Genomic DNA, 17558 nt, shown 5'->3' on the forward strand with positions numbered 1-17558 from the left:
GAGTTTTACTCTAGTTATTACTACAAGCATGTGAGCGATAAGAGCACTGGTTTTGTACTCAAAACTTACTAGCTGAGTAGGTAAATAATTTTCCTCTTCTACAACATAGGGATAATAATGGTTGCACTAGTTGTACCTTACTTCAGCAGGGTTTTTTTTTTTTTTTTGAGGCAGAAGCCCTGGGCATGTTTCTAGGCACCACAAAAAGGAGCCAGTGGATAAGGAGAGATTTCAGATGAGAGAGGAGATAATTGAAGGGGCATGCTCCCAAAGGGAGTAAGTGGGAATGGAATCGAGGGCAGAATCTAGATTGGAACAGAAGAGAATAGGGAAGATGATGAGGGGATTGAAGGTTGTTTTTAGGGAGAAGATGGTGATGCAAAGTCTTTGCCCAGCAGGAGAAGAGGAGTGGAACACTCTGTAGTGCATATATATAATAAGCAATAAATACTCAGAAGTCAGTTTGTGGGGCATGCAATAGTCAGGGAAGTATAAAAAGATTTAGGTTCAGCACTGAGGGCCCAATGGAGATTAGGAAAAAAAAATGTTCAGTGGACCAAGTCAGCATAGTTGTGAATCTTTCAGAAGGTAGTTGTTGGAGTAATCTAGGGTTGGGGTTGTAAAAGGGGGAAGGGATTCAAGGGTAGAGCACAGTCTAAAATCAAACTGGTTTAAGATTTCAAAGCGAGGAAAATCAGGCCAGAGCACAAGTGCCTGAAAAATGGAGTATCAAGTTGTAGGGAGAATGGAGAACAGATTTAGGAGGGAGAGATAGGAGAGTGTGGTCAGAGAGGAATTTCACAGTTCCAGATCATGCAAGTGGAACATTTGTGGGTAATACATGCTTGGCTCCTTGGGGAGGGGTCTCCGGCCAGCAGGGACCCTGAGCAGGAACAATGAAGAGACAGGGAGACTGAGGTAGAGAAGTCTCATTTATTCAGGGAGGCAGCAAGGCTTTTATAGGAGTTTTAGCCAATGCTAGCTCGGCACCTGCAAGGAGGCTTATCACCAATCATGTAAAAGGTTTAGTGGTGTGTATGCCCTCGTGGATCCCCTGCGCACGGTCTCATGCTCAGGTGTTGCTGAGGAGACCTGACCCAGCCTGTTTGGCCTTGATTGGGAATGGAGGCAGCTCTCTTTTCCCACAGGACCGGCTGTGAGCCTTCAACAGCACTTAAATACAGCTAAAGGGTAATGTGTATGGCTGGTGTGGAGTAAAGATAGAAATTATGGATGTTCAGTAAAGCTAATGAACTGGGAAGGAAGGATGTTTGAAGGGACATTAGCATTTTATACTGACATCCTCCAAGTAAGGGTTGGAAGGAAAGACTATAAGCCCCTCCAGAGCTGAACTTTTTCAGAAGGTGTAGAGAATAACCTGGAGGCTATAGATGACAGCCACCAGGATCTGGATAGGGTTATGCCTGAATAAAGTGAACTTTGAAGAAGGTTCCTGGATGATCATGGGTAGGAAGGTCTGGAATTGGCAGTGAGGAACATAAAAATATTCTGAGTATACTTCTATTTTGTACCAGTTAAAGAAAAGAATGATTGCTTTAAGACTGAACGAGGGATAGAGCACCAATAAGATTATTGTAAAAAAGATGTATTTAATTATGGATAGGAACAAATGAGGAACTTAAGATGATCATGTAAAGCAAGTAATTTAATGAATTAACAGATAATCATTTTAACCATTTTATACAATTTGCATAAACTATTATTACATATTAAGGCACAGTAAACATATTGTATACAGTTAGAAAAGGGCCTGCCTGATCATGGTGAAGGTAGTACAAAAAGACAGTTCTGGACATTCCAAATCTTAACATTAAAAGCTAACAGATACATAATTTTAAAGTCAACAGTTCAGTTGCTGGCTTTAGCCAATGGGGTAAACACTTGAAGAGTTCTAGTATAAAGTCTTAAGTTTAAGGGGTAGGGAAAGTGGGTGGGGTAGATGAAATGCAGAAATGACTAGAAGGAATTATTTAGGTAGGTCAGGTGGTACTTTAGAAGAAATCACTACACTACAACCAGGACTTCATTGGAAAATTTATTTTTGAAAGAAAGCAATTGTTAAATACAAAGTTAATGCTTTTAAGTAATGAACTATCGACTGGAAAAGTACCACTTATCTGCTGTCAGCATGCTTTTTGAAAATTATTTTGCTTATAAAAGAAGCTTTTTAGAGGTTTATAAATTATAAAATGGTAAAAGGATATGGGAGACAGGGTTAGATATCAAATCTTGATTTTCTCCTTTATTAAAATCTGCTTTAAAAAGATGAGGATAATTTGAAAATAGGGATAAAAATTTGATTCCTTTTTCAGATTTCTTTTTCAAATCTTAACTCAAGTATATACTTTGTGCCAACTGATCAGGAAAGGGGCAGCTAGGTTGGTTGGAATGGAGAAGGTGCCAGGCCTGGAGTCAGACTGAATTCCTGAATTCAAATGTGGCCTCAGACACTTAACCTGTGTGACCCTGGGCAAGTCACTTGATCCTGTTTGCCTGAGTTTCCTCAACTGTAAAATGAGCTGGAGAAGGAAATGGTAAACCACTCCAGTATCTTTGCCAAGAAAACCCTAAGTGGGGTCACAAAGTGTCAGACACAACTGAAAAACTGAACAACAAAGATAAGGAAGATCAGGTTTTCACAGCAGATTTAAGAGATCTATATTAAAGCTGTTTTCAAGTGTATACACTTATTTAAATGGAAGACTGAATGTTTGGTTTAATTTTGTTTAGACATCTTTTTAATAACTATCCCACAATTCTGAAAGCTTTGGTCAGTTTTACTGGGTTTCAAAAGCAGCATTTCTAAAACATACCACTCATTCTTTCCTGCCCCTGCAATACCTAAAGTTACAAATGACCAGCAAATCTCATAGCCATACTGATTATGTACATTGGAGCACATCTTAAAAAGTGACTTCTTATATCTGTAGGGTTTGCAAATAACATGGAGGGTGATGGAACCAGCTTGCTAGTTATGGATCCCTTAATTTTATCAGCTGGAAAACCAAGAACGATAAAGGCAAAAACTTCACTGCCAAAAATAGGAATCTTTCTGAGGAATTTTATATGCTTTTAATTTGATCAAATGCCCGTAAATTCAGTCGCTAAATGGATCTTTACAGCTTGTACAAGAAGTATTTTTAAAACTGAAAATGAGTCAAAATTTGGTTTGGTCCCTAATTCCACTACTAAGAGAAAGTCATGATTAAAGAGGTTTAAACAAGCTGAAGTCACTCTATCTTAAAAGCTAATTTGGGAAAAATGGAATTGAACAGCTCCACTCAAACCAAAACATTATTTTCCATGACTAATGAATATGAATTTTTCTAAACTAACAGGGAAAAAAATGGTTTCTATCTTGTTCTAAGATCAAATTTTAGGTGTGAGGAAATTCATTCATAGTATGTAGCCAAGAGTCAATGTAAATATGGCAGCAAATTAGAAAATAATATTTTTTTAAAATCCTGTTTTGTTTAAAAAATTTAGAAATATTTCAATTCACCATATACCTTGCCCAGTGTCATAAACATAAAATGATGTTTTCATTTTGACAATTGGACAAAAGATCTTTGACTGCTTTTACATGAGATTTAAGCTTTAGCCCAGTTTTCTCATGCCTGTAGTCAGTCACCTGTTCGAACGAAAACTACTGTTCACTAGATAGACTTTGGATTCTTTAAGAGACGCCTTAGAGCTACTGAAGGGTAATTACCCCTTTTCAACAAAATTTTAAATATAAATAAGTTTCACTGTAAATTTCCTTAAGTTAAAAAAAATACCTTGGAGTTTGAAATTTGCTAAGTCTTTTTATTCTAAGTTGTGGCTAACAGCAGTTAAGCTTTGTTTATTTTCCACAGTTATTTCACAGTCTCCATCCATTTCAAAATTGAGGTTAACAAAAGAGCTTGATGCCACTGCTTCTGGCTGGTCTGTCTGAACAGTGGAGTCAGCCTGGAGTTTCTTCTGCTGCTCCTGATACTGTCTTTCTGCCTCTTCAGACATTCGATTTTCTTCTTCTTCCTCTTCCTCCTAAAAAGAGACGAAATTAAATGCACGGTGAGATGTTTTCTCTTAATCAACTAGGTCAAGAATAAAAACTGTCATATGGATTAGAAAAAGAAATTCCTTCAGTTGAGGTTATCTAGGAAGGTATTTTAGGGCAGGGAATATTTAAAATGGGCCTAGGATTCATTCAACAATCCTTTATTACATACTTACATGCAAAGCATTGGGCCAGGCAACACAGACCCTGCCCTCATGGAGTATATAATCCTAGTCTAGGAGACAAGACACACGTTCACATGGTCACATTTTGTGTAAGATAAAAAAATGTTGCGTGAGGTCAAAGGACCTCCAAGATTTTACCGTGTGACCCTGGGCAAGTTACTTACCTTTTGTCTTCCTCAGTTTCCCTCAACTGTAAAACATGGATAATAATAGCACCTACCTCCAGAATTGTCAGGATCAGATGAGATAATATTTCTAAGTGTAGCCCAGTGCTCAGCACACAGCAGTTGATTAATAAATGTCTGTTGCTTTCCCTCGAAGGGAAATTCTCAGCTTGGTTCTAGGAAAGTTTCAGTGCAGTCCAGCGGCTGCTATTGCTTCTAGTTTCAAATATAAATTTCTGTTTAGCTTGTAAAGCTTCTTCACAACCTGGGCTCAACCTTTTCTAGCCTCACTAGACATTATTCATCCTTCTACACACTTTGATCTCGCCAAACTGACATCTATTTTTCTAACAGAGGACCATAAATACCTTCCCTTCTCACCTCTGCTTTGGAGCATTCCTTTCTTCAAGACACAGCCCCAGCACTACCCTACATGAAGCTTTTCTTCCTGATTCTCACCCTAAATGCTACTGCCCTGCCTCCCAAACTACTTTGTAGTTAACCACTTTCTCTGTTTCTTTGTGCGTATTCTGTGTATTGTCTCTTCATGAGCATGTAAAGTCTTTGTATCCCTAGAGCTTACATAGTGCCTAGCACATAGTAGGTGCTTAATCCTTGCTGAGTGAGGCCAAATTTGAATCATATGTTGAATGATGTATACCATTTCAGAGAGAATGACAAGAACAGATATGAAAAACAATGATGGAATCTAGGCTGACTGAGCAAAGTGAATATGAACAGCAGTAGGAGGAGAAATGACTAGAAAGACATGTAGTACTAGACTGCGAAGCGCCTTCAAAGCCAGGTGAAGGACACCGGACTTCATCTGCTGTGTGAGAGGGGGCTGTATCAGTAAGGCAGTAACAGCAATGTAGATGACAACTGTCCAAATGCCTGTGAGCCTCTGTATCGCAAAGTATACCAGACTGTCCGCGTGGAAGGCAGGAGAGGTAAAGCGTTTATTCAGACACCAGAGAGCCATTTACCCAATCTGTCAGAGCAGTAAAACATTCAGTACATAATACCACAACATGGAGCTCCGTCACCCCAAAACCCCTCCCATGCCCCGCTGGGGTCTTCCCCCAATCAAACTCCCAGTACAGCTAACGCAGTCTGCTCAGTTCTAATGGGTGGCCGTTAGCAGCATAACTGCTGTCTCTGTCTGTCTGTCTTTTCCTGTCAGTAAGCTCCTCCCACCACACGTGACTTAGGTTTCCTGTGACATAAGCAGGTCGCATGGCCTATTAATGGGTGGGAAAGATCTTCAGATCTAAGTTGCTACTACAGGTGCCACTGACAAGTTTTGAACATAGTAAAATAATCAGATTTATACACAAGGAAAAATAATCTAGCGATAATTGAGGAGTATATGCACTCCAGGGCAGCAAGAGGAAGTAGGAAGGGGACAGATTCCACAGTTAAAAATGGATCAGCGGCACTTGGTAAATGGCTAAGTGAGAGGGTGAGGGAGAGAAACGGGTAACTTGGAGACATTAAAAAAAACGCAAGAACTCTTGGGTTTATATAATGTACTACAAGACAAGTTCCATGTCAGGTGCTGGAATTAAAGGGGATTCAGTTTTGTGGGAAAAATTTTGAACATACTTTTGATGTTCTCATGTGAGTGGCAGTAGCAACACTAGACAAGATGATGATAAAAGACGAGCTAGGAAGAGGGGTCAGCAGCACTGGCAATACAGAATAAGGAATCATCAACTGTCAAGTTGTGTTACTTTATAGGAATATGAGATTGTAAAATCAAGAATACAGAGACTGCAGAAAGTCAGGGAGAGAACCTTGTGGGATAAGAAGAGGCACCAACTGAGGAGACTGAAAGAGCAGCTAGAGAAGTAGAACAGCAACTATGAGAGTACCAAGCACATCCTGGAGATCAAGGAGGATAGAACATGAAGGAGGAGAAAGTGATCGACTTCAATACCACACACAACTGCCTGAGAAGTACTGGGAAAAGGCCTAGGGGTGCTGGGAACCCTGAAATTCAAGGGCCAAAGATGCGGATCTGCCTGGAAAGCATTCCACTTAAGCCTTATTTCAGTCAGAGACAAGGTTTCTGGGGTGGGTTAGAGGTAACTGAGAATTGAAGGTTGGGGCTGGGTCAAAACTGTAAAGAAGGGACAGTTGAAAGGATTATTCTGGAATGAGCGGATGCCTAGGGACGGAGCCACGTGGGCAAGTGCAGGGGCTGGCCTGAAAGCTGAAAGGACGGTGGGGTCCACAGCCCATACCCCAACATCATTTTCTGTAGAATGGTGGAGATGTTTGGAAGTCAACTGAGTGAAGGAAGTAGAGGTACTCAGTGTAATTTTTGAAGAAGTCTGATGGAGGATGGTAAGAATAAATTAATAAGCATTTACTACGTGTTAGGCCCTGTGTGAAGCACTGGGAATACATAGAAAAATCAAAAAGTCTCTACCTTCAAGGAGCTTACATTTCCAATAGAGGAGAATTGATTGTATGTGTGTGTGCGCGCGCACATAATCAGTAAATAAAACATAAATGGAAAGTAGCCCTAACAGAATTCAATGAGATATGAAATGTTTTTTGATTTTTTTTATGATTGGGAAGGCTTAGAGACAGAGGGAAAAGAACCAGTGAAAAGAAAAATATTACTGGAACCATGGGTACAAGGTAAGGTAATAAGGGGGTATGATACCCAGCTTCAAGTATTTGAAAGGCTGCCATATGGAAGAGTATTAGATGTCTACTTGGCCCCAGGAAGCAGAATGTTGGAGCCACAGGTGGAGATTACAAAGAAGCAAATTCAAGCACCAGATAAGAACAAATTCCCAATAAACAGAGTAGGAGTAGGCTGAGGCTCTTCTACTCTGGAAGTCTTCAAACAAAAAGTGCAGCAATCAGAACATTTAATTCTGTGCCTGCCAAGAATAACCATAACTGGCATTTAAAGAGTGCTTTAAGACCAACAGAGCACCATCCACGTGATCTCATTTGATCCCCACGGCAGCCCTGTGCAGTGGGTGCTGCTATCATCATCTTTTTTTTGGTGGTTCAGTTTTTCAGTTGTGTCCAACTCTTTTTGACCCCTTTGGGGTTTTCTTGGCAAAGATACTGGAGTGATTTACCATTTCATTCTCCAATTCATTTTACAGATGAGGAAACTGAGGCAAACAGGTTAAGTGAGTTGCCTAGGGTTACACAGCTATTAAGTACCTGACATCATATTTGAACTCAGGGAGATGGGTCTTCCGGACCCCAGGCTTGGCACTCTATCCATTGTGCCACCTCGCTGTCCCATCTTCATTTTACAACTTTTTTAAAAAGTAATTTTATTAAGCTGTCACTTATGTTTTTAATGTGATAGGGAAAATTTTCTTCTTGGTTCTATGGTGATGTTCCCTAGTAGCCTTTTCTTCCTCCTCATTTGTCTGACACGCTATTCTCTCTGCTTTGAAGAGGTACATTTCCTCATGTTTTGGCCTCCTAAATTCCCTGCAGGCAGGTCAAAATCATCCATGGTGTATATTCAGGTTTGAGGAGACCAGATGAGGACTTTGCGGAAACTGAGGTTAAGTGATATGCCCTGGGTCAACAAGATAGTAGTAAGCATCTGAAACAGAATTTTAACATAAGTCCTCCTGTTTCCAAATCTACCTAGTGTGCCTTGTAGCAGCCATTATATTCAAAGACAGAAGTGAAACTCCCTTTCTACAAGTGCTTCCGCTATAAATCAAAGAAACATGCATATAGAAAGAATATCAAATATGCTAGGCACTACTCCTGCCCTTCAGCCAAAGCCAACAGGCAAGACCAGACCACAGTGAGAACACTGTACCCACCGAGCTCCATTAACAAAGCTCCTCAGGAGTCATTCCTGAATGTTAGCAATCTCCCTACTCTCCCAATTTCTGCTGAGGAACACACTCCTGCTCTTGCTCTCATAGCCATTTACCTCACCCCTACTACACTGCACTGTCACTGTATGTGAGCTGCCCCTTCCACTGGGACCTCTGAACTCTCAGTCTATAATTAAGAGATTCCCGTCATTTTTTACCTCTTCCATGCTCCTTCCATCTTCTGCATCTCACAGAAACCTGGCTCCCCCACCCACCACAGTACTGCACTCTTGTCATCTTTTTCCAATAGCAAAAGTACCTTTCATACCGCTCCCTGAATAGTTCCAGATGGGGAGCTGGAATAAACTTTGTTCCCCACTGAATCAGTAATTAAGGTGGGACTTTTTGCTGTTCTCTTAAGCGCCTTTAATGATTCTGGCCTTTGTTTGAATGGGGCAGGTAAAATGGGATCTTTTTGTCTTGGAATGTTTCTCAGCACTAAGACAATCAGGAATCAGACTTGTATCCCTGAGATGGGTAGATAAGGTCCAAGGTTGGCATTTTACTTTTGGGGTTCTCACTGGAAGAGTGGTGTGTGACTCTGGGCAGCCATTGTTAAGAGCCCCCCAGCTTTGAAGAAACCCAGATGTTTTGTTTGGGGGCTCTCAGTCACTGGAGGAGTGGTGTGGGACTCTAGGCAAGCTGCTGTAACTGCCCCCGGGCTCTGCTAACCCAGACCCATTGGTTCTTTGGTTAACTGAATTATGATTTGGTCTGTTTATATTGTGTATTTTGTGTTTGCTCTGAAGTTCAGGTTGTTGGCTTTTCCTCCTGAACTAAGCGAATGATATTCGTATGTTGGACTGAAGTGGGATTGTTAACCCCTCAAAGTTACTTTCCTTAGTAAAGCAGATCAAAGAACCTGTGCTGGTAGCTCTTGTTACTGGTCTTGTTGGGTTTTACACCCCACAACAGCTGCTAGCCAAATTCTAGTTATACCCATTGTCACTTCCAGACTACCCCAAGAATTATTATTCAGCAGTCTCTCCTCTCCTTTAAAGTTCACTCTGTCCAAATTTATTACTCAACCTGGATCCTGGTGGCTGCTATATATGCTTGGTGCCTGGCTCAGTTTCCCTTTTTCCACTGTAACTCCTACCTTTATTCTAAGGGACTCCTTCACTATTACCCAAAAGTTTTCTACTTCCTTGATGAATACATTCTCCTGACCATAATCACCTATCCATAACTCCTATGCCTTACTACTTCTACACCGATGTTTTCATCTTCATTGTGACTTTCAGTTCTACCCTCCAGTACTTTGCTAGGCCACAACCCCCAATGACTATACTTGTCCCTCTTCCAAATCTTGACCTCTTAGTGAACCAATTCATCTTGAAACTGTCCTCCACTCTGGAATCCCTTGCACCCTGGCCTTATGCCTTGACAAACTCCAACCCTGGATTATACCAACCATCTACTTTCTCTCCTCTTCATCATATGCTGCTGAAGTGGAGGATCTCACACAACTCTTTGGACTGAATTCATGATAAATGTGTTCATCCTAACCAGGCCCTCACTGTAGCAATCCTTTTACTCTTAATTTTCTACCTCACTCTCCACAACAGATGTTTCCAAATTTTGTCTTCTCTGTGTCTTCCACAACACTCCCTCCCCACCCCTTCTCAACTGAGGAACTAAAATATTTCACCAAAAAAAAATGGAAACCATTCAGTATACCTTTCTTCCTCTATGCCTAATTTCACAAACCCTTGAGATCACCCCCAATTTTCCTCCTTTAGTCTGATGAAAAGGTGACCCTTCTCATCAAGGTCTAACACTCCACATGTGCCTTGGATTCCATTCCTTCCCTCCCCCTACCCGGCCCCAACCTCTCTAATCTTCAATCTTTCTCTTCTACTGAATTCTTTCATGCTATCTAAAAATCCAGTCTCCTCATCCTTAAAAAACCCTGACTATCTAGATAGCATTATCCCTGATTACTATCATCCTATGTCTATCTCCTTTTCTTAGTAAAATTCTGAGAGAAAGAGAGAAAAAAGAGGAAGGGAAGGAGAGGGGAAGAGACAGAAGGGGGGGTGGGAGAGAGATAAGAGAGCTTTTCCATTAAAGGGCTTACTATGGATCCAGACTGTACTGAACACTTGGGACACAGATCCAGGCAAGCAAGACATTCTCTTTTCCCAAAGAGCTCACATTTTAATGGGAGAAGACAACACATAAAGAGGAACTGAAAAGGCCTGGGAGCTGCGTGGAGAGGGAAATGGCATGTCTTAGGGATGGTTGGGAACAGGCATGGAGGCCTAATTCTGGGCAAGATAAGAGGAAACCTCACTATCAGAGGCCATTGTCCCAGGGGTAGAATACAAAATTCTAGTGGCAAGGAGATAGGGATCACGGGGATAGAGATGACTGAAGGATTTGGTGACTAGAAGTGAACTGAAAGCTTGTTCTGAGCAAGGCAAAGTGAAAGTTCACCTGAGTCCAGGATGGTTCTAAGGATTCAAGATTCTGGTGGGGAAGAGATGGGAATGATGGCTGGAATGGAGGTGGCATGGTTTGGAATTGTTGGAAGTCATCTTCAATTAGTGCTCCCCCTTCCTTTTCTTTGTCTTCTAAACCCATCTCCTCACTCAATTGAAATTGCTTTCCTTGAAGCTGCCAATGACTTAATGACCACTTTTAAATTCTCATTCTTCTTAAATTCTCTGCAGCATTTGACAGTATTGAGCACCACCTTCTCCTGGATCTTTCTCCTCTCTGGGTTTTCATAGCACCAATTTCTCTTGGTTCTCCTCATTTTCTGAGTTTCCTTTTTTGGCTCAGCACTCATGTCATGCCCACTAACTGTAGGTGTACCTAGTGGTGTGCTAGTAAATATTTAACAATTAGCTCTCCAAGAAAAAGGGGGGGGGAACACAATATACTTTTAAATTTAATCTGCATTATTAACATTTCCTCCACCACTCTTAAGCCAAGGTAATCAGCAAAACAAATCAAGTCCTTAATTCTAGCCTTTATCTATTTCCCAGGTGTAAATATTCACACTGAAAATTTAACACTCAGTAGCTGGCAGAAGCTGGTTCCTAGCTATGTCCCAAGCCCTTTTCTTTTTTCCCCTCTACATTCTCTTTTTTGATGATGTCATCAGCTCCAACGGATTCAATTATCATTTCTGTGTAGATGACTCCCAGATTATATATCCAGCGGAGTCTTTCTCCTGAATTCTTGTCCTACATGTGAATTTATTCTCTTTATATTTATTTTACATACATATACATATATATCTCTGTGTGTGTGCGTGTGTGTGTGTGTGTGTGTAGTATGTATGTGTCTCCCCAACAAACTGTTAAGCATCTTGCAAGTAAAGATTATTAGATTTTTGTATTTATATCTGCACTGTCTAGCACAGTGCCTGGCACATAGTAGGTGCTTAATAAGTCCTTGTGTATGACTGATCAATCACCAACTGCCTTTGGGATTTTTCAAACCAGATGTCCCTGAGATAGCTCCAACTTAACACATCCAAAAAAGAATTACATTTTTTCTCCAAACCCATACCTCTTCCAAACTTCTCTATTACTGGTAAGGATACTACCATTCTTCCAGCCTCCTACAGGCATTATCCCCAAATCTTCTTTTTTTTTTTTTTCACCTTATATGGCTTATCAGTTGCTAAATCCTCCTGTTTCTATCTCCACATCTCTCATGTTCTCTCCACTATCTAAATGAGGCCCTTAATCTTTTTAGCCTGAACTAATGTAATAATCTATTTGCTGTACCTATCACAAGCCTATCTCACTGGAGGGCCATTTTCCATGTAACTACCAAAGTGATTTTCTTAACACACAGATCTAATCATGTCACCTCCTTATTATCTGATCATGTCACCTCCTTCATTCAATAAGTGGCTTCTTTCTATCTCTGGGATAAATTCCTCTGTTTGGCATTTACAGCTTTTTTTTTTTAAACAACTCTTTACCTTTCCAGGCTTCCTAGACATATTAATACTTTCTGCATACTCTACGGTCCTGTTATACTGGTCTACATGCTGTTCAAACAATGTTCTATATTTTGCATCTCATGCCTTTTGCACTGGCTGTTACTCATGCTAGGAAATCAATCAACAACATTTATTAAGCACCTGCTCCACATTAGATACCAGGAACACAAAGAAAAAAAAATAAACAATCCTTTCTGCTGTGGGGGAGGCATGTACATATATAAATATATCCAAAATAAATACAAGGTGATTAGAGAGAGAGAGAATGCAAGCAGTTGAGCTGAGTGAAGGCTCTGTGTAGACAGTGGTCCATTGCCTGAGTCTTGCAGGAGGGTGAGGGGTTCTATGAGGTTGCAGTGGGGAGGGTGTGCATTCTAAGCATTTGGGCATGGCCAGAGCAAAGGCACCAAAGTAGGAAATGTACAGGTGTGCATGAGAAAGAGAGAAAAGGTAAGTTTGGCCAGACTGGAGAATAAGAAAAGCAGAATCATGTGTAGAGGACAGAGCCAGATTGTAAGCTACATGAGGCAATGGGGATCACTGTAATTTACTGACTAGTGGAGTGACATTGTCAGCTCTAGGTTTTGGCAGCTATGTGGAGGATAGACTTGTGCAGAGCAAGGAACAACCTGAGGAAGGGTGATCAACGTGGGGTGAATTCAATCACTTAGGCCAGAGGTGTGAAGGCGGTGAGAAGAGAAAATGAAATGTTGTAGACATAGAAACAGCAGATGGGTGGGGGAAAGTGAGGAGTCAAGAAGGATGGCAATTTGCTCGAGTGGTAATCTTGACAAGAATGGAGGTGCCCTTGAAAGTCTGGGGGCGGGGATGAGTAGGTTTGGTGGGGGACTTTTGTACAGCGAATAAGAGGAAATAAGAACTTTATGGATGAACATGTTGAATTTGAAATGTCTCCAGTTCATCTAGTCTGAAACATGCAAAAGACAACTGTGATGCAATAGAGAATTTGGAAGAAAGACTAGGGCTGGATATATAATTTAATCTGTGAGTAATCTGCACAGTGGTGATTAAATCCATAGAATTTAGAGAGGTCACCAATAAAGAAAGTGTAAAGAAGGAAGAAGGCCCAAGACAGCTTGGGGAGTGCTCACAATTATGGTAGGTATGAATGATAAGCCAACAACAACAACAAAATCTGAAAAAGAACAGTCCTACAGGTAGGAGAACCACGAGAGAGTAGAAAGACACAAAGGAGAGAGTATCCAAGTCAACAAACATTTGCTAAAAGCAAGGGATACAAAGAAAGGCAAAAATAGTCCCTGCCCTCAAAAACATCACAATCTAGTGACAGACAACGTGAAAACAACTATGGATAAGCAAGTTATATAAAGGATAATTCAGAGGTAATCTCAGAGCAGGCACTAACATTAAGGAGGATCACCTTCCTGCAGGTGATATTTTAGCTGAGATTTCAAGGAAGCCAGGAGGCAGAAATGAAGGACTGATTTCCTGACATGGGAGACAACTAGTAAAGATGCATAAAATTGGGAGGAGTGTAATATTTCTTTGAGAAAGAGCAAAGAGGGCAGTGTCATCAGAGGGGAGTAAAGTGGGAAGACTGGAAAGGTAAAAAGGGGCCAAGTTATAAAGGGCTACAAGCAAACCAGAGAATTTTATATTTCATCAGGGAGGTGATAAGAGAGCCACTGGAATTTACTGAGGGGGAGGAGAGTAACATGGTTAGACCTGCAGTATAAGAAAATCAGTTTGGTGGGTAAGTGGAGGATCTAGGAGAAGAAAGCAGTCAGAAATGACAAAGGTGACAAAAGAAAAGATTTGGCAGTTATCTGATAATTTCTGTTGGTTGATGAGGTTGGAAATCAGATTGTAGAAAATTTAGAAGAGAGTGAGAGAAGTGGAAACAATGGGTAGAGATAGCTTTTTCAAGGGGTTTAGCTAAAAACAGGAGAGATACAAGGCAATAACTTGAGGAGATGGTCTTGAGGGTCTAGGGAATTTATTTAAGAATGGGGAGATGTCAACATTTTTGACAGCAGTGGGGAAGGCACCATAAGATGGTAAAGATTAAGAGAGGGTTGAGTGGGAGGGAAGAATGTCAGAGAAGAATCTCTTGAAGAAAGCAAGGGAAAGGATCCAAAGGAACATGTAGAGAGTTTGGCCTTGACAAGAACTCATCTCATTAACATGACTGGAAGAAGGAAAAAATCAAGCATTTATTAAGCATCTACTAAGTGCCTGGCACTGTGCTAAGCACTTTGTAATCATTTGATCCTCATAGCAACCCTGACAGGTAGGTGCTATCATCATCTTCAATTTACAATTGAGGAAATGGAGGCAGATAGTGATTTGCCCAGGGTCACACAGCTATTAAATGTCTGAGGCTAGATTTTAATTCAGATTTTCCAAACTCCTGGCCCAGTGCACTGATGGAGAGATTAGAGGATGATATCAATTTCAAGAAAACAGAAAGGGAAATGAGTGAGCTCAAATGGCCTCAATTGTCTAATTTTTTGGAATCCTTGGTTTGCCTCAACTCAGTCTTGCCACTCACTACATGAAACTTTTCTTGATCTCCACCTCCCTCAGCTGCTTGTACTTTCTCTCAAAACTACCTTGTATTCATTTTGAATATATTCTATACCTACTTATATACATAAATGTTGTATCCTTTGCACTTAGCAAAGCACCTGGCAAATTGTAGGCAATTAACAAATGCTCGATGATTGACTGAAAATAAATACAAGATTGAGTTTGAGGGGGAAAGGATTAACAGCTAGGAGATCAAAGTAATACCTGAATGGGGTTTTGAAGGAAACAAAAGACTAAGAAGTAGAAGTGAGAAAGGAGTATATTCCAGGCATTGGGGATAGCCAGTACAAAGGGACAGATGGTAGATGAAATGTCATATGTGAAGAACTATAAGAAAGCTAGTTATGTTTTAAGAGGATTAACGTATTTTAATTTAATAAATCTAGAAGGATGATGGACTGTATATGTATATGTACAATGCAGGAATACATAATTGATCCTATAGGTATTAGAAAACATTGGAATTTATTAGGTAATATTGTCAGATCTGTACTTTAGAAAAATCACTAATTAAACTAATTAGGGGGCTAATGATGAGAGATGATGATGGCCTTTTTGGCTGCATGAGTATAGAGAAACAGAAAGATACAAGAGATGTTATGTAGTTCTAGATGATAAGATCTGACAACTAACTGGAAATGTGTGATGACAGAAAATGAAGAATCATCAAGGATGACATCAAAATTGAGAACCGTAAGTAATGACAGTGGTGTTTTCCCAAGAAATAGCAAAGTTTGGAACTATGAAACATTGTGAGGAAAAGTCATGAGGCTATGTTAAACGATAATATGGGGAATTTGGATATGTTGAGCTTGAGATGCCTAAGAAATATCTACTTCAAAATGTCTAAAAGTTTTTCCATAATGTAGTACTGGAGCTTAGATATGTATTCATTTTCAGAAATGTGTCTGACAAAATAGATCTCAGAGATTCCTTCCAGCTCTAAAATTCTAGCTGATGTGGTAAGGAGTTCAATGATTAGTATGAAGTTGGGCAATCTTACAACACATTTCCTTGATCTTCTCTTAGTAAAGCAAATACAAGGCGATCAGTTTTGAGTGTAAAAGGAGGAACTGCTGGTGCCTATAGGGAAAGGAAAAGATCTGCATGAATTACCGTGGGTAATGACACAGGATAAGATAGGATAAGGCAACGGGAAGAGCTTGGTTAGGTTAAACTGAATTATATTTATTGTAAATGAAATGTACTTCATGGATTTCTCCTGTAACATTCACCAATACGGAACCATGTAGAGAAGGGTAAAGGGGAAGAGGGGGCAGGGCAGTTATCCAGGACTGAGCATAGGCAGGTGAAAGGCAGAGGTGGATTTCAGAATAGCAATAACGGGGGCAGCGAGGGAGTGCAGTGAATTGAGTGCCAGGCCTAGAGTCAGGAAGACCTGAAATTAGAAATTTCCTAGGTGTGACCTTGAACAAGTCACTTCACCCTGTTTGCTTTGGTTTCCTCATCTGTTAAATGAACTGGAGAAGTGAACAGCAAAGCAACAACAAAGGCATCGTCCTTACAATACTTCTGCAAGGTACACAGGAAAAAGTACTATTCTTTTTTATATTTTATATATTTCAGATGTTGTTCAATTGTTTTTAGTCATGTCTGATTCCATGACCCCATTTGGGGTTTTCTTGGTGGAGATACTGAAGTATTCCTTCTCCAGCTCATTTTACAGACGAGGAAACTGAGTCAAGGAGGGTTAGGTGACTTGCCCATGGTCGCAAAGGTAGTAAGTGTGTGATTCAGTATTTGAACCCCAGAAGATGAGTCTTCCTGACTCCAGGCGCAGTACTCTATCCACTGGGCCACCCAGCTGCCCCAATCTGACATATAGAGAAACCACAGCAAGTAACACTAGAGCTGAGATTCAGATTTTCTGGCAGCAAGTGAATCAGTGAAGTGGCTGTGACCCATTGTCTCAAGAGTAAGTAAGGAAACAAGAAGTTAGGGTGAGGAAGACAGATTAGAGGAACACAGAGGTTCAAATTCTCAATATGGGTGAAGAATAAGTTTGTCAGTGAATGACTAAACAGAAGAAATATAAAAGCAGGGATGGAATTATGGCTTAAGAATTCAAAATTGGAGAGGTGGAATAATTTTATACAATAATGGGATCAGAGGTATCCATGTCAGCTTCCGGACTCAACAGGAAAAAGACAGAAATGTAGACTTTGAAGAGCCATAAGATAATTTACTTAAATCAAGCATTTATTAAGGACTCAACAGAGCAAGATACCATGATATGTGCTAGGAATACAAAACTCCCTTCGCATCCCCCCAAAAGTCTGATCTACTCTCAAACTGGTTAAGATAAGTGGTTGTTTGTAAGGTCATCAACATGAATACTGCAGTCCCTGAAAATGACAGCAGGAGCAAGTTAGGTAGAAAATAATATTAAATTGAAAAGATTAGTTAGTATTCTGAAAAAAAGATATGAGAAAAGAATATCGCTCACAAAGGGAAAAAAGGAAAAAGCATTTTTATGAAATGGAAACTAGTCCAATTTGAATACAGCAGCATATGATCAGTGAAGTAAGGCTGGAAATAGAGACTGGGACGGATTTATGGAGGGCAATGAATATCATGCTAAAGAATTTGAGGATTCATTGTAATGATGATGGAGAGTGACATGATCAGAAGTGCACCTTAAGAAAAACGATCTGGTGACTACATGCAAAATATGAAGAACACAAGGAAAGACAAGAGGCAAGGAAACTAGTTATT

General features: G+C 40.3%; 1 protein-coding gene across 1 annotated transcript in view; it reads right to left on the reverse strand.

The window, feature by feature from the left end:
* Positions 1-1648: 1648 nt before the first annotated feature.
* FAM177A1 (family with sequence similarity 177 member A1) overlaps positions 1649-17558 on the reverse strand; it is a 55673-nt gene continuing 39763 nt past the window's right edge. Inside the window, 1 exon segment of the mRNA XM_036749707.1 lies at positions 1649-4050. Within this exon segment, the coding sequence (XP_036605602.1) occupies positions 3829-4050 (222 nt within the window). The 3' untranslated portion in view covers positions 1649-3828.

This window comes from Trichosurus vulpecula, chromosome 3 (assembly GCF_011100635.1).
Source record: "Trichosurus vulpecula isolate mTriVul1 chromosome 3, mTriVul1.pri, whole genome shotgun sequence".
NCBI classification, from domain to species: domain Eukaryota; kingdom Metazoa; phylum Chordata; class Mammalia; order Diprotodontia; family Phalangeridae; genus Trichosurus; species Trichosurus vulpecula.